Source organism: Neopelma chrysocephalum, unplaced genomic scaffold, assembly GCF_003984885.1.
Source record: "Neopelma chrysocephalum unplaced genomic scaffold, ASM398488v2 Primary Assembly neopelma1_165, whole genome shotgun sequence".
Taxonomy (NCBI): domain Eukaryota; kingdom Metazoa; phylum Chordata; class Aves; order Passeriformes; family Pipridae; genus Neopelma; species Neopelma chrysocephalum.
In genome coordinates, this window is record NW_020897827.1 from 465,178 (window position 1) to 485,010 (window position 19,833).

A 19,833-nucleotide genomic window follows, 5' to 3' on the forward strand; every position below is an offset into this window, starting at 1 on the left:
GAAATAAAATATGAAATAAAATATAAAATAAAATATAAAATACAGCCAGACTAAGCCCGGCCGCAGCAGCGCCGCTGAGCTCCCTCCCCGCAGCCGGGGCAGGTGCCGGGGCCGCCTCTGGCTGCGGCCGGGGCGGGGGGGCGGGGGGGGCGGGCTGAGGCGTTTATAGCGCGATAACGCCCCGGAGAAGTTGCAAACGCCGGCGAGCGGCGGCGGGGACGGGCGAGGACGAAGCTCCGCGCGGAACCGCAGCCGCCCCGCACCGCCCGCCATGGGCAACGCGGCCGGGGGGCTGGAGGGGGGCGCGGCGGGGCGGGAGCCCCGCGATCACCGCCCGCAGCCCGGGCCCCCCCCCCCGCCGCCACCGCCCCCCCGACCCCCCGCCAGCCCATGCCCGGGGCCGCCGAGCTGGAGGAGAGGTTCGGCCGCGTCCTGGTGAGCGGGGACGGGGGTTCGGCGGGGGGACCCTCCCGGGAGGGGGTCGGGGGTGCTGGGGGGGGATCCGCGGTGGGGGTCCCGGACTTGCCACGGGCGACCGGCTGGAGGGGGTCCGGAGCTGCCGAGGGGGGTCTCTGAGCATCCCTGCCGGCACCGGCATCGTTAGCATCGCTATCACCCTCGTCATCATTCTAATTACCATATTTTTACTATTATCCCATTATTCCATTAATTATTTAATTTATTATTTAATTAGCATTCTTTTTAATAACGATGACTTCCCCCTCTGCCACCCCGTTCCCCCCGGGGACACTCAGCCCTGCCCCGGGATGAACCCCCGGATGCTCCCGTCTCCCCCCCGTTGCTCTCACGTTCGGAGGGGGGTCCCAGCCCCCCAAACTCTTGGGGTGACCCCGAGTCCCCGGACCCCGCGGAGGCTCCGCCATGGCGGGATCGGCGGCAGGGCCGGAGCGCCGCAGGCAGCCGGTGCTGCGGATGGCGGTGCTTCACTCACCTCTTCCTCCTCCTCCTCCTCCTCCTCCTCCCCCTCCCCGCAGCCGGGGAAGCCCCCCGCCATCGCTCCGGGCCTCCCGCGGGGGGTGGGAGCCGCGTTCCCATGGGATGAATGGATGGATGGATGGATGGATGGCAGCTCCTGGAACACTGGGCGCTGCGGGAGATCGGCTCCCGCCCGCTCCCTCCGTCCTTGAGCGGGGCCGGCCGGCCGTGACCTTCGCGCCGGGATGGCCGCGGGGAGCCGGCCACGCTCCACCCGCGTCCCTGCCCTCCCCAGAAATGCTCCGCTGCTTTGATCCCCTGACCCCCCCCGGGATCCCGGGAGACGGAGCCTGTTCGCCGATTCCGTGCCGGGAGCGGCCGCGGGCAATGAGCTCCCATGGATGCAGCGGGATCGGCTCGGCGGGATCCCCCATCGCAGCCCCTGAGCACAAATTATTTGGAAGCTTTTGAACTCATGGCGTTTGGGGGATTATTTGGGGATGAGCACCTCAGCCAGAGCCTCTGGAGCTTCTCTGCCCCCAGCATGGGCTCTGGGGAGGTGATGGCAAAGGGCTCTGCCAGGCGGGACCCCCGTGGGACCCCCAAAACCCCGAGGAGGGGGTTTGCCGTGGGACGCCCATGTTGGCGGGTGGCTGAGCAGGGTGGTGGCGCCTGTGATGGCTCCGGGTGTCACAGCAGTGGTGGCAGGAGGGGACAGGCAGCCGGGGAACCTCGAGGTGTTTCCGCTGCAGCCGCGAGGCCCCAGGAAGCGCCGCTTTCTGCCGGGCTGGGTCCAGCAGGTTGGAAACCCTAAAAAAAAATGGTCAGAAAAGGGAAAAACGCTGCTCCAGGCCCTCAGTGCCACCCTGTCTGCCTTAATCCCAAGGGAAAGCCCTTTCCCAGGAGCAGGGGGCACCCAGGGGGCTGCAGATGGGAACCGGGTGTCTTGTGAAACCGGTTGTCCCAATCCCGCTTCCTCCTTTTGCAGGGTCCCTTCCCCCTTCTCACAGCCTGGGGGGATGGGACAGGGGGTCCTTCTGCCCTCACCCACCACAAACAGGTTCCTTGACTCTGGATTCAACTTTTCCACCTCCTGAGCTGGTGAGATCAGTGATGGAGCAGAAGGTGACGAGTTGGGAATCTCCCGGTGGGACATGATCCAGATTTGACACGTTGCCGTGGTTACAGTGATGCTTTGAGAGCTCAGTGCAAACCACTTTTGGGCTGGACATCCCGAACTAGGAGAGCTGTTGGGGCAAAGCCTTGGCAGAAAAGCTGATGGGGGAGCCCAGGGGTTCCAAACTGCCATCGGGAAGGGGATGGATAAATCCACCTCATGCCAAGAAATGAGGAATTTAGTTTTCCCCAAACTTTATTCCCCAAAAGTTGGCTCCTTCCCAGCTGGGGCACCGTGGCAGATGCCACTTTGGCAGAGTGACGGGAGGATTGTCCTGAGCCAAGTGGTTTGAGATGTGCCGAGGTGGCTTTTTGGGATGGAGCGGAGGAAGAGCATCTTTGCTGCTGGGATGGGGATGCTCAGATGCTCCTGCTTGGAGCAATGAGGATTCTTCTCCCTTTGCACATCAGGAGGCAATACTGGGAATATAGAAGTGAAATTGTGAGTTGGGGTGTGGTGGAGGGAAAGCCCAAATCATCTGGGGGTGTTAGGCTGGAGCCTTGGGAATGGGGGCTGATGGGGACAGGGTCTGCTCCATCTGGGAGCTTTCCCTGGTCTGGGCTTTGCTGCCTCTTCTCCCAGGTCCTGGGGGAGCACATGGCACACGTCACCGCTGCAGATGTTTGCAGATGTTTGCAGATGTGCTGTTGGCCTCGGGGACGGGTCACCAGTGAGCCCTGGCCGAGTGTTGGCCTCGACCCAACCAGGAAACAAAGCTGGTGCTCGGCTTCCTGCTGGATCCACCCCCAGCCCGGTCCCAGCCCGGTGTCCAGGGCTGGCTGGGTGATGTGGGGCTGTGCTGGGGTGTCCCCAAAGGGAACATGTGCCCTGCGTGGGGAGGGAAGGAGTCTGTGAGATGAGAGCTGCTGGATCAGGGACTGGGGAGGGTGTTTGTCCTCATGCAGGGCTCCCCCGTGTGACCCAGGAGGGCATCCCAGGGTGGGCAGGCAGGGATCCAGCAGGGATGAGGACACGGGGGCAGGATCAGGCTCCTCTCCCCAGCCTGTGCTACAGCAGCTTCCCAAAATAGAGCCGGAGCCACAGGCGGCAGCGGCCGCCCCCTCAGCCACCCCACCCCCGGCGGGACCGGCCGTCCTGGGGACCCGCCCGCTCCTCCTCCGGCCTGTCCCCGCCTGCCACGGGGAGGGGTTGGGACCTGGATAGATCCAGGGAGGCCCTGATGGGATGAGCTCACCCCGGGAGTGTCACCCAGCCTGGCTTGCTGCATGCTGGGGGTCAGGGGAGCCCTGTGTGGGCTGATCCTGGTGATCCCAGGATCCCCTGAACCAGGATCCAGCCTGATCCCAGTGCTGAACCTCAGCAAGAGGCAGTCGGGGTCACTGGAGGGAACACCATGGGACAGGACAGCTGGCACTGCAGGGTTGGGCACGTCCCAAACCCTCTTGGGTGGGAGCATCGTGCTCCACAGCCACAAGGGATGGAGCATCCCAAGGCTGGAGCATCTGAGGGATGGAGCATCTGAGGGATGGAGCATCTGAGGGATGGAGCATCCCAGAGGCCCCACACAGGGGTGGGATGAGGGTGCTGGGTGCCAGCTGGAGGGCACTGGATGAGGGGAGGTGCGATGTGGCTGCTGGGGGCAAGTCTCTGTGGCCTCTCCATCCCTGTCCCCCAAAGAGGAGGAGGAGGAGGAGGACTGATTCCTTTGGCCTCCCAAACACCTGGAGATGTTTGTCCTTCCTGCAGCCAGAGCCCCTAAACCACCACCTGGGGTGAGTCCCTGCCCCATCCCCTTCCCTGTGGTGGGCAGGGTTGGTGCCTGGACTGGGATAACCTCCCGTGCCATGTGCTGTCAAGGCTTTCCATCCCCTTTCCATGGATGCACATCCCCTTGTGCCCCAGAAATGGTGCTCCCAGGGTTCAACCTGGTTCTCAGGCAGCTCGTCGGGGCTTTGCAGCACAAACCCTCCCGTGGAAGATGCCGGAACATTCCGTGCCAGGGTTTGGAGCAGAGCTCGGCTCAGCCCGGCTCCGCTCACGTGTGGAACAAAAAGAAGTGTCTGACACCCAAAATAGCTCCGTCCCCCACCGGCCAGGAAAGGAAAAGGTCGTTTTGTACCAGAAAATGATGTCGGTGCTGCTTCACCTCCCCCCAGTCTTGGTTTCATTGTCAGGCAAAGCCCGGCTCAGCCCCATGGCCGGTGTCAGCTCCCAGCTGGCAACAACCCGGCCCCGGGCACGGCTGGGATGGCACTGTGGGCTCCCTGGCACCTGTGTCACAGCAGGGGACATTTGGGGCACCCACTGGGTGACGTGGTGGGTTATGAGGCTGGGGGAGGCTGGGAAGCCCCACACAGGGGTGGCAGGAGGCTGTTGGGTGCCAGCTGGAGGGTGCTGGGTGAGGGGAGGTGGGACATGGCTGCCAGGGACAAGTCCCTGTGGCCTCTCCATCCTTGTCCCCTGAAGAGGAGGAGGAGGAGGAGGAGGAGGAGGAGGAGGAGGAGGACTGAGTCCTTCCTCCGACACCTCTGGGGTGCTCAGCTGCTGCTCTGCCCCACATCACCCCAGCACCCAGCCCCACACCTCCCACACCACTGGTCCCCCCTCCCCGGCAGGAAATGAGAACCGGTTTCTTTGTTTCTTTGTGCTGCTGCTGACGCTCCACAGGAGCCACTTCCTCCCCCCCAGCACCACATGCCCACCCGGGACGCAGCCACCACCCAGTCTGTACCCGAACTGTGCCACATCCTGCCACCCCTCCCAGCCCTGCCCTCGGGGAAGGGGCTGCGGGGCCTGGTGGGCAGAGCCACCCCTGCAGGGACATCCCAGCATCCCCCTGCCCCCCCCTGCACCCCTGTGGTGGGTCCTGTCCCCCTGGACACACAGAGTCCTGGTTTGTCCAGGTCCCACACGTGGTGACTGGGAGAGCTGGTCCATGTGGCAGATGCCACCACGCCTCTCTGCCGAGGGGAGTGTCCCACAGAGGGTGCCACAGGTGCTGATGCAGCTCCAGGTGGGGTGTTTGGGTGCGTGGTCCCTCTTGGCACAGCCCTGTCCCTCCTGGAGGGCCTCACCCATCCCAAGGGTGGCAGCTCGGGGACCACGAGGACAGGGCTGCCCTGCAACGGGGACATCCTGGTGCTGCTGTCACCTTGCCCATCCCAGGACCCACCTGGCTCCAGTGGCTTCACAGTGAGGCTATTTCTGACCCTGCACCCTAATTGTACCCCCCGTGTGAGCCATCCCCTGGCCAAATCCAGCTCCTCCCGCCCACATCTCCCGGTTTGGGCTCTGTGCTAAAGCAGCTCGACAGGTCCTCGGTGGGGGCGGTGCTGAGGTTCCCCTTCCTGCCGCCACCGTGGCACCTCTCGCCTTGGCCCTGCTCCTCTGTGGGCAACCCACCCCTGGGAGATGCCTTTCCCCAGGGATGTGGTTGTTCCAGGGCTCATGCACCCCACATCCCCGTCCTCGTCCCCAGGGCTGGGGTTAAAGGTGACCTGGGCCCGGGTGGTGCCTCCCAGGAGAGCTGATCACCAAAAACTGGGTGCTTTGGCAAAATAAACCACCCCTGACCCGAGCTGAGCTCCAGCCTGGCCCGGGCCATGGTGGGACACCCCGTGGTGTCCTGCTGTGTCACCAGAGCACTCCGGAGGCGGGAGCTGCCCCGGGGGCCTCCCGGAGCAGTTTCGGCAGGGCCTGGTGCCTGGAGAGGAAACCACGTCACGTCCTGCCGGGGCGGCTGAGGGGGCTGTGGTTGTGCAACGGTGGCACGGAGGGACACCAGCCCCTGCCCTGACATCAGGGCTCTCAAGAAACACTGATTTCCCCAGACGGGCCCGTCACGCACCCCTGGCCAGGGGGATGGGGCGGTGACCGTCACCCTCGAGCAGGGCCCGGCCTCTGGGCCCTCAGCTGTGTCACCAGCCCGTGTCCCCACCCCTCAGCCCGGGCACTTGGCGCACTCATGACATGGATGGATGGGGCCAATTCTTCCTCCTGTCCCCCACCTGCCCTCCCCTTGGGGACCCCCGGGTGGGGACATATCCATGGGATGCTCATGTTGTGGGAATGGTGGTGTTCCCATCCTTCCACCAAAGTCCCCATGATTCTATCAGTGTCTCCATCCTGGGAATGGTGTTCTCACTGTCCCATCAGTGTCCCCATTGTCCCCCCAATGTCCCCATCATCCCACCAGTGTCCCCATCGTCTCACCAGTGTCCCGATCTTCCCACTGGAATCCTCGTGTCCCACCAGTGTCCTCATCCTCCCATGAGTGTCCCCCTCCTTCCACCAGTGCCCCCATATCCCACAGGTGTCTCCATTGTCCCACCAGTGTCCTCATCCTCCCACCAGTGTTCCCATTGTCCCGTTGCTGTCCCCATCGTCCCACTGGAATCCTTAAGTCCTACCAGTGTCCCCATTGTCCCCCCAGTGTCCCCATCCTCCCACTGCTGAGCAAGGACAGCCAGTGCTGGGTGAGCAGTCGGTGCTGCAGCCCCGGGGGGTGTTTTTGGGGTGACCCCCCAATGCTGCCGCCCTTCACCCCACAGAATTCCATGAACCTGCCCCCGGACAAGATGAAACTGCTCAACCAGTACGACAACGAGAAGAAGTGGGAGCTGATCTGTGACCAGGTGAGGTCTGGGCTCCCTGTCCCCACGTGCCACTTGTGGCACCCAGCTGTGCCCAGCACTGCCACCCACCTCGTTAGTGACACGGCGCCTCGTTAACCTCATTAAGCACTGATGGAGCACAGGGGTGGGGACAGGGACACAGTGGCTGCTGCAGGGACGGTGGCAGGTCCCTGTGCCCTGGCAGGTGGCCCAGTTTCAGCCTCTCCCTGGGGTTTGTAGGAGCGTTTCCAGGTGAAAAACCCCCCGTCCGCCTACATCCAGAAGCTGAAGAGCTACTTGGACACGGGTGGTGTCAGCAGGAAGGTGAGGGGTCCCCCTTGCACCCTGACCCCCCGGTCCCCATCCCACACTGGGCACAGGGACAGTGCCAATGGTTGTCCCCATCCCACAGTTCAAGAGGCGAGTGCAGGAGTCCACGCAGGTGCTCAGGGAGCTGGAGATTTCCTTGAGGACCAACTACATCGGGTAAGGATGGGGTGTCATTGTCACCCAGCGCTGCCACTGTCCCCGGGATGGGGATGGACACGCTGCTGGCTCTGGATGGGTGGGGACAGCGAGACGTGGAGGCTCCTGGCCTCATCCTGTCCCCCTGGAGGGGCTCTGATGGGAGGCTGGAGGTGCTGTAGGACCTGAACCCCATGTTGGCTGTGGTACCCTCTGGGTGCCAGGAGGGACCCTGGTCCCACACAGGGTGCCCTGACCCCTTGTGGGGTGGTGGGTGCCCATGGTCCCCAGGGCCAGGCTGTCCTGTCGTGGCAGCAGTGGCAGTGGTGGCAGTGGTGGCAGTGGTGGCAGCAGAGCCCTCGGGCTGTGCCCCCCACACATCAGGAGTGGGGTTCCCCATGGCACTCACCTGCCTCAGAGAGCTGCCAGCTCATGGTGCCACCTCATGTCCCCAGCGTGTCCCACCCTCACTGGGGACCTCTGACCAGGGGCTGGCTCTGCTGAGGGTCTGGGGGCAGGGGAAGGGAGGATGAGGGGGGCTGGTGGAGCACACTAACCCTCTGCACCCTCCAGCTGGGTCCAGGAGTTCCTCAACGAGGAGAACAAGGGGCTGGACGTGCTGCTGCAGTACCTCGCCTTCGCCCAGTGCTCCGTCGCGTACGTGCCCCCCAGGTGTCCTGAACCCGAGGCTGGGATCAGCCTCCCCTGGGGCTCAGTGGGGCTGGGGGTGTCCCTGGGGGTGTCCCCAAGGCTGGGATCAGCCTCCCCTGGGGCTTAGTGGGGCTGGGGGTGTCCCCAAGTCTGGGATCAGCCTCCCCTGGGGCTCAGCGGGGCTAGGGGTCCCTGGGGGTGTCCCCAAGGCTGGGATCAGCCTCCCCTGGGGCTCCCTTGGGGTGCCCTCCCCTGTCATGGGAGCAATGGATCTCCGGATGCTCCATGGTTGGGGTTGAGCAGGGCACCCCCAACATCCCTCGGGACCCCAAAGGGGTGTCTGCCCACGCTGGGGTGCCACATCTCACCCGTCCCCGTGTCCCCACGGGCCGCCAGGTATGACATGGAGAGCGCAGAGAACAGCAGCCCCGGCTCCGACAAGGGCAAGGAGCAGTCGCTGGAGGACCTGAACAAAAGCACCTCCTCGTCCCCCACCCAGGGCTCCTCCAAACCGCGGCCCCTCACTGTAAGGTAACGTGTGGTCCCGTCCCCAACTGTCCCCCTGTCCCTGTGCCGTGTCCCCCCCCGCTCCCTGCCTCGCTGCATCCCCCACACCCCGCCCCGGCCGCGCCGTGCTTGGAGAGGGGCCCGGCAGGGAGACGCAGGCCCGGCCCCAAAAATGGGTCTCCATAACAGGCCCGGTCCTAAAAGTGGGTCCCCCGTGCTGGTTTGGGGGGACGAAGCTCTCAAGGGCTGAGCCCTGCCTGGAGCTGGGCTGGATCTGTGCCCCCCACTGCGACCCTCGTGGGATGCTCTGGGTAAAACCCAGGAATAAGCAAAAATTGGAAGTGCTGGAGGTTTTGAGGGGAGCAAATTGCACCCCCCTGATTTAAAGCCGGGTCGGAGGAACGGGCCTGTGTCCCCCCAAGCCGGTGCCGGTGGCTGGTGGCTCTCGCTTGGCGCCGCTCGCCCGCCGCCCCGTCTAACCCCGCTCTTCTCTTGCACGCTGCCGGGGACGCGCTGACGGTAGGTGACGGTGACGGGGCACCGGAGGGACGGGGACACCCCACGGGACCCCGCTGCTGGTCACCGGTATCGGGGACAGGGCCTACGGGGCATCCCCGGTGGGCGGGGGGGGTCCCGGGGACACCGCACCTTGGTCACCCCGGGAGCTGTAACGCGGCACCCCGGGGAGCGCGGGGGTCCCTCGCAGCCTGGAGCAGCTCTGGAGGAGCCGGGGCGTCCCTGCCAGCCCCAGGGACAGGTCAGGAGGGGACGTGGCACCCGCAGGGGGGTCCCATCCTTTGTCCCCCACCCCCGTGTCCCCGAGCGCGGGTGTCCCCGGGGCGGCGCGGGAGCCCCGTTTCTCCCTCCTGTCCTGCAGGCTCTAACGCGCCTCCAGCTGCTGCCTCTCGAACCAGCACATCCACACCCTCCTCCGCCACGTCCGCCCCAGCGCCCCCTGCGGTGCCCCGGGCAGCGATGGGGACAGTGCCCCCAGGTCACCCGGCAGCTCCTGCCCGCCCCGGTGAGCCTCCGAGACCACCCGTGCGCACGAGGGGGCCCCAAAACCCATCCCACCGCCCCGTCACCCCGTCGCCCCGAGGGCTTCTAGTCGGGCACGGGACACGGGGCTTTCTCCCGCGGGTGTTTCTCTCCCTGGTGTCCCCCCGCCCCCCCGCTGCCACCCCCCGAGCGCTGCCCCCTCCCCGCTTTGCGCTGCGCCCCCCGGCCGCCCCCGGCCCGCGCTCAGCCGCGCTCTCCCCGCCCAGGCTGAACCCCTCGCACAGCAGGAAGACGCTGCGCAACTCCCGCCTCGTCAGCCAGAAGGACGATGTCCACGTCTGCATCATGTGCCTCCGCGCCATCATGAACTACCAGGTGGGAGTGGGCGGGATCCGCGGGCATCCCGAAAAATCCCCGGCCCCCGCGGTGCCGGCGTCGGGGTGGGACCTGTTCTCCATCCCCCTGCTCCGAGATGTCCTCACTCAGCCTCCTCTCTGGTGGGCACCTGGCATGGGGGTGGCCCAAGGTCCCAGAGCGTCCTCGGGGTGGGGACAGGAGGACACACGACCCCATTAATGCTCCTTTTTGCCCCTCAAGTCTGGCTTCAGCCTGGTGATGAACCACCCAGCCTGTGTCAACGAGATCACGCTGAGCCTCAACAACAAGAATGCCAGGTAGGACCTGCCCCCTGTCCCTATCCCCTTGCCCACCCCACAGCCCTGACCCCCTCATGCCCCGTGTCTCCACAGGACCAAGGCCCTGGTGCTGGAGCTCCTGGCCGCTGTTTGCCTGGTCCGAGGTGGCCACGACATCATCCTGGCTGCCTTCGACAACTTCAAGGAGGTGAGTCCCCAGCAGGGACAGCCCTGCTCTGGCTGGGTTCCTGCCTCAGTGTCCCTGTGTGTGCAGAGCCCTGTCCCATCCTGACCATACCCATCCCTGGCTCTCCCGGGGATGCTCCAGCTGCTGGGCTCGATGTCCCCACGCCAGCGCGTGTCCCCAGGGCCAGGTCCCATCAGGGTTGGGATGGTGCCACCAGCAGGTGCCTCGTGCCCTGCCACCCCTCTGGGCACCCCCAGCCGTGTCCCCCCGGCCCTCAGCCCCCTGCTCCCCCCCAGGTGTGCGGGGAGAAGAACCGCTTTGAGAAGCTGATGGAGTATTTCCGAAACGAGGACACCAACATCGACTTCATGGTGAGCGGCTCGTGGGGCCGGTGCTCTGCTGTCCCCAGGCCATCATGTCCCCAAGGGCTGCTGAGCCACCACAGTGTCCTGGGGGTGCCCTGTCCCGAAGGCTGCCAGGCTGTTGTGCTGTCCCCAGGCCACTGTGTCCCCAAGAGCTGCTGAGCCTCTGCGCTGTCCCCAGGCCTTCATGTCCCAAGGAGCTCCTAAGGCGCCACACTGGCCCCATAGCATCATGTCCCCAAGGGCTGCTGAGCCACCCAACCGTCCCCAGGCCATCATATCCCGAGGGCTGCTGAGCCCCAGGTCATCATGTCCCCAAGGCCACTGCACTGTCCCCAGGCCATTAGGTCCACAAGGGCTTCTAAACCACCACGCTGTCCCCAGGCCATCGTATCCCAAGGGCTGCTGAGCCACCGTGCTATCCCCAGGCCTTCATGTCCCCAAGAGTTCTAAGCCACCACACTGTCCCCAAACCTTTATGTTCCTGAGGACACCACGCTGTCCCCACGCCATAACAGCCCCAAGGCCACCATGCTGTCCCCAGGCCTTCATGTCCCCAATGCCACCACGCTGCCCCTAAGCCATCGTGGCCCCGAGGGCTGCTGAGCCACTGGTCCTTCCCCACGTCCCCGGGGATGTGAAGCCACCACGCCCTCTCCGGGAGCACCTTGTCCCCGAGGGCCACCGACCCCCCACGCGCTGCCCGGGGCACTGTGTCCCCAGGGCTGCTGTGCCACCCCCGTGCCGTGTCCCACAGGTGGCCTGCATGCAGTTCATCAACATCGTGGTGCACTCGGTGGAGAACATGAACTTCCGCGTGTTCCTGCAGTACGAGTTCACCCACCTGGGGCTGGACCAGTACCTGGAGGTGGGTGATCCCGAGGGCTGGGGGTGCTGGGGGGGGACACACCACCGTCCCTGACCGTGCCCCTGCTGTCCCGCGGCAGAGCCTGCGCCTCACCGAGAGCGACAAGCTGCAGGTGCAGATCCAAGCCTACCTGGACAACGTCTTCGACGTGGGGGCCATGCTGGAGGACTCGGAGACCAAGACGGCGGTGCTGGAGCACATGGAGGAGCTGCAGGAGCTCGTCAGCCAGGTGGGCCGTGGGCGCGTGGGCAGGAGCCGCTGACGCAGAGCCCCGAGGGAGGGACGGGGACGGGGCTGAGCCGGCGGCGCCTCGTCCCCCACAGCTGACGGAGAAGCTGCAGGATGCGGAGAACGACTCCATGGCCAAGATAGCGGAGCTGGAGAAGCAGCTGAGCCAGGCACGGCGGGAGCTGGAGGCGCTGCGGGTGAGCACCCACGGGCGCCGTGGCACTGGAGGGAGGGCTGGGGGTCTGAGGTTTGAGTGGGACACCGGTGACACCAGTGGTGGGGTTGTCACCTCTCCAGGAGCAGCTGAGCCCCCCGCGGCCGCCCAGCCCGCCGTCCCCGCAGCCACAGGAGTGCTACCGGCTGGCGCTGGAGCGGCGGCTGGCGGAGCTGGAGGAGAAGGGGTTGGTGCAGATCCTGCGTGGGCCCGACGGGGATGTCGCCATCGAGATCGTCCCCGTTGTCATAGAAACGCCGGCAGCCCCCGTGGTTGCTGGAGAGGCCACCGCCACTGTCACCACCGTCACCACCGCCACCTGCACAGGTACCACGGGGCGAGGGGGTGAACCCTTCCTGCTGGGGACAGCGGGCACAGGGGAGGGGTGGCAGCGTGTCTCTGGGCAGAGGAGCTGGGGCAGGGGCATGGGGACGTGCCCAGGGACGCAGAGTGCCTTGGTGGCAGAGGGGACATGGTGGTGGCACCGTGCCCTGCCGTGTCACCGCCTCACCCACCTCTTCTTTCCCTTGCAGATGCTCCGGCTCTGGCTCCAGCCCCACCTCCCCCCCCAGCCCCTGCTGCCCCCCCGCCCCCACCCCCACCCCCTCCCCCCCCCCCACCGCTGCCGGGGGCTGAGCACGTCCCCCCCCCCGCCCCCTGCCCCCCCTCTGCCCACAGCCACCATCCCCCCCCCCAGCCCCTCCACTCCCGGGTGCCCAAGTGCCACCACCCCCCCCACCGCTCCCAGGGGGGCTGGAGGGCCCTGTCCCCCCCCCTCCACCACCCCCACCCCTCGGGGGGGGGCCCCCAGCTGGGCCTGGTGCCCCCCAGACCGCCAACGGTTCAGGTGAGTGTGGCCCAGGGATGGTGGGGACGCCCCCCCAGGCGAGGTCTGGGGGCACCCAGGGGTGGTTTTTTGACTCCCCCACCCTGTGACGTGTCCCCCTCGCCCGTGACCCCGCAGTGAAGGTGAAGAAGCCCATCCAGACCAAGTTCCGCATGCCCGTCTTCAACTGGGTGGCCCTGAAGCCGAGCCAGATCGATGGCACCGTGTTCACCGAGCTCAACGACGAGAAGGTGCTGCAGGTGAGGACAGGAGGGGATTGGGGGGCTGGAGGGACTGGGGGGGCCGGGCACAGGGGGTCTGGATGGGTCAGAGCTGCAGTCCATGCCAAGGTTGCCCCCGTACCCACCCTGCACCCACCCGCGGTGTCACAGGGCTGCTGGAGGAGCTGGAGGTTGGAGCAGCTCCTTGGCACCACGGAGAGGGACAACACAGGGTCTGGCATCCTTCTCCTGTCACCTCATCCTCGTCCCTTTGCTCCATCCTCATCCTCACATCCTGTCCTTTTCTTCTTCCTCATCTCCATCTTCTGGTCCCCTTGTGCCCTCCTTACCCCCTCCCTGTCCCCTTGCCCATCCCTCTGCTTGTTCCCTTGTCCCATCCTCATCCCCTTGCTTCATCTTCATCCTCTCACTCCTCTTCCCCTTATCATGGTCCTCTGGCCCCGTCCCCACCCCAGATGTCCCGTGCCACCTCAGCCCTGTGTCCCCGCAGGAGCTGGACATGAGTGACTTCGAGGAGCAGTTCAAGACCAAGGCTCAGGGCCCTGCCTTGGACATCAGTGCCCTCAAGGCCAAGGCCACTCAGAAGGCCCCCAGCAAGGTGACCCTCATGGAGTCCAACCGGGCCAAGAACTTGGCCATCACCCTGCGCAAGGGCGGCCGCAGCATCCAGGACATCTGCACTGCCATCGAGACGTGAGTGTCCCCTCAGAGGGGGGACAAGGGGGGACAAGGGCGGGCACAGCCCGGCCGGAATGAGGGCTTGGGATGGTGTGGGGTGTGCTGGGATGCAGGGACCAGATACGGAGGGATGGAGGGATGCAGGGACCAGACGTGGGGACGGAGGGATGCAGAAACAAGAGATGAAGGGATGTAGGGACCAGATACGGAGGGATTCAGGGATGAAGAAACCAGATATGAGAGGGAGGGATGAGGGGGCAGAGATGAAGGGATGTGGGGACCAGCTGTGGGGGCAGAGGGAAGATGGGACCAGCCGTGGGTGGCAGGGGGGTTGAGGTGCCGCAGCGGGGTCCGAGGTGTCCCACCCCTCACAGGTACGACCAGCAAGCCCTGAGCCTCGACTTCCTGGAGCTGCTGCTGCGCTTCCTGCCCACCGAGTACGAGCGGACGCTGATCGGGAAGTTCGAGCGGGAGCAGCAGCCGCCGGAGGAGCTGTCAGACGAGGACCAGTTCATGATCCGCTTCAGCAAGATCCCGCGCCTGGCCGAGCGCATGAACGTCATGATCTTCCTGGGCAACTTCAGCGACACGGCCCAGCTGCTCATGCCCGTGGGTGCTGGGCAGGGGCGGGCTGGGGGCTGGGAAGGGCTGGGGGCCTCCTGCAGCCGCCTCATGTCCTCCCCTCCCTCCCTCCCTCCCTCCCTCCCACAGCAACTCAACGCCATCATCGCCGCCTCCATGTCCCTCAAGTCCTCCAGCAAACTGCGCCACATCCTCGAGGTGAGGGCTTTGGGGTGCAGGCAGGGTGCTGGCAGGGTCCCTGTTGGTTCTGTGCCCCCCCCCCAAGGTGCCCTGTCCACCCCAGGCTGTGTCCCTGAGCCATTGTGTCCCTGCAGATCGTCCTGGCCTTTGGGAATTACATGAACAGCAGCAAGCGTGGAGCAGCCTACGGCTTCCGCCTGCAGAGCCTCGACGCGGTAGGGCCGGTGTGGGGCTGCTCGGGGGCACTGGCACTGCCAGGGACCAGCCCCGGGCACAGGGGGACACAGGGACCAGCTGGAGGGATGGAGGGACATGGGATTCAGTTGTGGGGATGGAGGGATGGAAGGATCACCTCTAGGGTTTGGAGAGGCATGGGGAGCAGCTATAGGGATGCAGGGAACAGCTGTGGGAATGGAGGGGTGAAGAGATCATCTATGGGGTTGGAGAGGGAAGTGGGGGGAGTTAAAGGGATGAAGATACTCAGGAACTGGCTGTGGGGTTGGAAGGATGGAGAACAGATCTGGAGAGGTGAAGGGATTCAAGGATCATCTGTGTGGATGAAGGAAGATGGGAAGCAGCTGTGGGGATGGAGAGAGGAAGGCCACATGTGAACATGGAGTGAAGAATGAGCTGTGGGGTTGGAGGGATGCAGACCCAGCCATGGGGATGGAGGAAGATGGGAATCAGCCATGGGGATGGAGGGATGCAGACCTGGCTGTGGGGATGGAGGGGTGCAGACTCAGCCATGGGGATGGAGGGATGGAGGGATGCAGACCCAGCCATAGGGATGGAGGGATGCAGATCCAGACATGGGGATGGAGGGATGCAGAATGAGCGTGGGCATGGTGGGATACAGACCTGGCTGTGGGGATGGAGGGATGCAGATCCAACCATGGAGATGAAGGGATGGAGAGATGCAGACCCAGCCACAGTAATGAAGGGCCAGCAGAGCCTGCCCTGGGCGGGGTGAGGGGCTGGTTGGGGAGGGTTCGGGCTGACCAGCTCTCCCCCAGCTCCTGGAGATGAAGTCCACGGACCGCAAGCAGACGCTGCTGCACTACCTGGTGCGGGTGATCACGGAGAAGTACCCGGAGCTCACGGGCTTCCACACCGAGCTGCACTTCCTCGACAAGGCGGGCACAGGTAGTGCCCATGGGCCCTGGGCTGGGGGTTGTGGCAGCCCCTAGTGCTCCCAGCCTGCCCTGACCCCACGGTCTCCCCCGCAGTGTCCCTGGACGGGGTCCTGCAGGACGTGCGCAGCCTCCAGCAGGGCATGGAGCTGACCCGCAGGGAGTTCCTGCGCCAGGACGACAGCCCCGTGCTCAAGGACTTCCTCAAGGTCAACTCGGAGGTGATGGAGAAGCTGCAGGCTGACAGCAAAACTGCCAAGGTGGGTATTGGGGTGCTGTGGGGGAGGCTGGGGGATAGGATTGGGCCCCCCATTCCTACATGGGAACACCCTGGGGTGCTCCCACCTCTGGCCCATGGGAGAGGCTCCTGGTTGGGATGTGGCTCCAACAGGACAGCCAGGAGGGATGTGGAGTGGGGTGGTGAGGTGGGAGAGGCTGGAAGGAGGAGGTGGGCGTTGGGTGCTGCTGCCCAGCCCCCGCCCCCACACTGGGGTGTCTGTGCCTGCAGGAGGCCTATGAGTCGGCTGTGGAATATTTTGGGGAGAACCCCAAGACCAGTCCCCCCACCACCTTCTTCCCCATGTTCGTGCGCTTCATCAGAGCCTACAAGGTAGGAGAGGGCAGGGGGTGTCCTGTTTCTGAGGGTTGGGAGGGGATTTGGAGGATCTGACCTCACTTGGGGCACCCAGCAGAAGCCATGGGCGAGGCTGGGGCTCATGGGGCTGGGAGACCCTGGGGCTTGGGAACAGCCTCTGGGATGGTCAGAGATGCTGGAGCTGGGTTGGGGTGAGCTGGGGGGTTTGGGGGGGGCTGCAGTCCTGCAGCAGGACCCCCTTGGCTCAGCACATCCTTCCTGCCCCTCTCCCAAGAAAGCAGAGCAGGACATTGAGCTGTGGAAGAAACAAGAGGCCGCAGCCAAGGAGGCAGAAAACAGCCCCACCGAGCAGCAGCCGGAGGTGAAGGTGCTCCCGTGTCTGTGTCCTGGTGGGGTCCCAGCTCCAGCCCCAAGTGGGCTGCGTGGTGGGGAGGGGCTAAACAGGCCCTGGGGAGGGAGAGCTGGGCGAGAGGTGAAGGTGAGGGCACCCCAGGTCTTTTAGGGGGTGAGGGGGTGGCCATGCTGCTCACCCCCACTGTCCTTCCCCAGCTGCCCATCCAGAAGGCCAAGCGGCAGCAGATGGACATGATCGCTGAGCTCAAGAAGAAGCAGATGGTGAAGGAGCCTCTCATCTACGAAGGCAAAGACGGGGCCATCGAGGACATCATTTCAGGTGAGAGATGATTTCATGTGAGGGGCCGGGTGTCCTCCCCCTCAGACCCAGCGCTCGGTGCCAGTGGAAGACCCTCGATTTGGGGGCTGCAGGGGCTCTCACAGGGGCTGGAGGGTCATCAAGCCCCACTGCAGGGATCAAACCCACCTGCAGCACCTTCCCATCCCACATGGCCAAGCTCTCCCTGCCCTGTCTCATAGCTCTCCCTTCTATTCTGCTTCTTCCTCTTCTCTCCTCTCTCCTGCTCTTCCTGCTCCTGCTCCTCCTCCCTGTCTCTGGATCGCTCTGCTCAGCTCTGAAAACTGTCCCTTTCACGGCCCGGACGGGCAAACGCTCATCCCGGCTCTTCTGCGACGTGAGTTACAACGAGGAGAGCCCTCTGTAGGTAACGTGGGACAGGGGCTCGGCGCGGGGGCCGGGGGCTGCCGGGCTGTCCCTCCCTCCAGGGCTTCTCCCCACACTGACTCTGCCCCACACTGCACCCAATCCCGGGGGCACCCCGGCATCAGCCCCCCCGATACGGGCACTGACAGCCGAGGCTTGGGGTCCCACGGGCTGGTTGTTTGTAGCTGCTGCTCCTCCTGTCACTGGATGTGGCTCTTGGCTCCTTCTGGGCGTTCTTGTACCCAGGTGGGCAAATCCCGGGCAGAGAGACGTGACAAGGAGGAAGGAGAGGTTTAGCTTGAATGTTGGGAAGGAATTCTCCCCTGTGAGGGTGGGGAGGCCCTGGCACAGGTTGCCCAGAGAAGCTGTGGCTGCCCCATCCCTGGAAGTGTCCAAGGCCAGGTTGGACGGGGCTTGGAGCAACCTGGGCTGGTGGAAGTGTCCCTGCCCATGGCAGGGGGTGGCACTGGATGGGCTTTAAGATCCCTTCCAACCCAAACCACTCCATGATTTCGTGATGGGTGGTGGGTTCCCAGCTCCCGCCGGGTGTGCAGTGAAGCTAAGCCAGTCTCTGCCCTTTCCCCCGGTGCAGATCTGCGGAACAACCCGTACCGGCGGGGGGACAAGGGCCGCGGCAGCGCCAAGAAGCGGCCGGCGGGGCAGAGCCTGCAGACCACGCCGGACATCGCGCTGTGACCGGCGCCGGCCCTGCAGCTCCAGGACCGGGGCAGGACCATCCTCCCGACGCAGCGGGGACCTCAGGATGCCACTCCACCGGCCCGGGGCTCCGCGGGGCGGGGGGACAGTGCCCGCTCCGAGCTGCTCCAGCCGCTTCCCGTGCCAGCTCCCCCTGCCCGCCCCGGGCTCTGGGCAGGGACCCCCCCGTGCTTGCTTGGCGATGCCCCTGAGCTCCTCTCCCCCAGGCTGGCAGGGCTGGGGGACCCTCCTGGGTACGGGCAGGGAGGGGGGAGCACAGAAAGGGCTTCAACTTGTCCTGGAAGGCAAAGAGGGGCTGCCCCGTCCCCGCCCCGGCGCTGCTCCATCGCCCGCCCGCCGCGGGGCCGGCCCCGCACTGGTGTGTCCCACTCCTCAGCTTGCTGGTGCCTTGGATTCCCGCTGCGGGAGGGGAGGGGGTGTCACCCGGGACCCAGCGGTCCCCGCACATCTCCCGCACCTCCCCCGGCCCCGCAGAGCCCCCTGAGAGCCGCGTCCTCCTCCTGTGCTGCAGAGCTCCCACCCCGGGCCCCTCCCGTCCCCCGGGGCCCGGCAGCGGTGCTATTTTAACAGGGATTTTCTAAGTCTTCCTTCAAATTCCTCTGCGCTGCGGGAGCAGGGAATGCAACACCCACATGCAGGGTGTCCCCAGGATCCCGGGGCTGTGCCGAGCAGCAGTTCCCAGGATCCCAAGGCCGGGCTGTTCCTCGCCGCAGGGGAGGCTCCGGAGCTGCGACAATCAGCAGCAAGGGACAATCTCTGCGAGGTGCTGATACCTCTGCCCGCCCGCATCCCCCCAAATCCGCCTCCGCTGTTGGGGCTGGAGCCTCTGGGATCCGCCGTGACCGCCAGCCCGGGGGGCAGGAGCTGCTCCCTGTGCCGGGCAGCCTCCAGCCGACACGATCCCAAAGGCTGCGGGGTCGCTGCTGCCGCCAGAGAGGCCCGAGAGCTGCACGAGCCTCCCGGTACCGCACCGGACCCGATCCCTCGATCCCTCGATCCCTCGATCCCTCCTGCCCTGCCCCGCTGCTGCTGAGTGACTCCCAGCCCCGCACTGTGGCAATTAAACCCCTCAGTGCATTCACTTCGTTAAACGGCCCCCGCTGCGAGGATGCGGCTGCACCTCCCTCCTCCTGTCCCTCCTCCTGTCCCTCCTCCTGTCCCTCCTCGCCAGTCCCGGCTTTAGCCCAGCTCAGCCCAGAGCAGCCGCTGCTTCCCGCTGTATTTAAGCTGCTTCAGCGCCGGCTCCGCGTCACCCGGGGAGGGGTGGGGAATGAATGTGTAACTTATAAATTGCCTTTAAGCCAGAAATGTAAACCATTAACTGCTCATTTGTATACATTATTTTTATATACTGAAGGCCTGTTTAATTCTAAAGCAGAACTGGTAATAAAATGTCTCAGAGGATAATAAAGGACTTTGTCGGGGAGAAGGTTGGTTTGCAGGGAGGGGGGATGCTGTGAAGGAGGGAGGGAGGTAGGAGAGGATGGAGAGGAGGGAAGGAAGGACCAAGGTCCAGAACAAAGCCCAACACGGGCTGTTCTACACTGGGCTGGGCTGTCCTTGGAGCCAAGAGGGGGATGGATGGTGCTTCCCTGAGCTGAGCTGTACCTTTACAGGGAAGTCTAAGCCCTCCCCTCCACTCTGCCCTCGTGAGATCCCACTTGGGCCACTGTGTCCAACTCTGGGGTCCTCAGGACACAAAGGACCTGTTGGATCAAGTCCAGAGAAAGTCATGGAGATGCTCCAAGGGCTGGAGCCCCTCTGCTCTGGAGCCAGGCTGGGAGAGCTGTGGGGGTTCACCTGGAGAAGGCTCCGGGGAGACCTGAGAGCCCCTTCCAGGACCTAAAGAGGGTTTATAAAACCAGCCTGGACCTGCTGCACCTCCCAGGAGACCGAGCAGCTCCTGGTGCAGCAAATCCCCTGGAACAGGACAGAGGGAGGGAAAGGGACCATCTTTTTGGAAGGAGATATGTCAGGATATGCAGCAAAGCCTGTGCTTAGATCCACCAGTTATTGCTGCCTC

At 64.9% G+C, this 19,833-nt stretch overlaps 1 protein-coding gene across 1 annotated transcript; it reads left to right on the forward strand.

Moving 5' to 3' along the window:
• Window positions 1-358: 358 nt before the first annotated feature.
• Window positions 359-19,217, forward strand: FMNL1 (formin like 1). The gene is made up of 27 exons (XM_027701719.1): window positions 359-435; window positions 6,625-6,708; window positions 6,928-7,011; window positions 7,100-7,173; window positions 7,726-7,809; window positions 8,200-8,334; window positions 9,576-9,684; window positions 9,907-9,983; window positions 10,059-10,152; window positions 10,428-10,502; window positions 11,251-11,361; window positions 11,441-11,590; window positions 11,685-11,786; window positions 11,887-12,130; window positions 12,337-12,443; window positions 12,563-12,650; window positions 12,768-12,889; window positions 13,362-13,564; window positions 13,924-14,158; window positions 14,261-14,329; window positions 14,446-14,526; window positions 15,325-15,454; window positions 15,538-15,701; window positions 15,950-16,051; window positions 16,311-16,397; window positions 16,586-16,709; window positions 17,686-19,217. Exons 1-27 carry the CDS (start codon window positions 391-393, stop codon window positions 17,787-17,789), a joined length of 3,084 nt encoding a protein of 1,027 aa, XP_027557520.1. The 5' UTR covers window positions 359-390; the 3' UTR covers window positions 17,790-19,217.
• The last annotated feature ends 616 nt before the right edge of the window (window positions 19,218-19,833 follow it).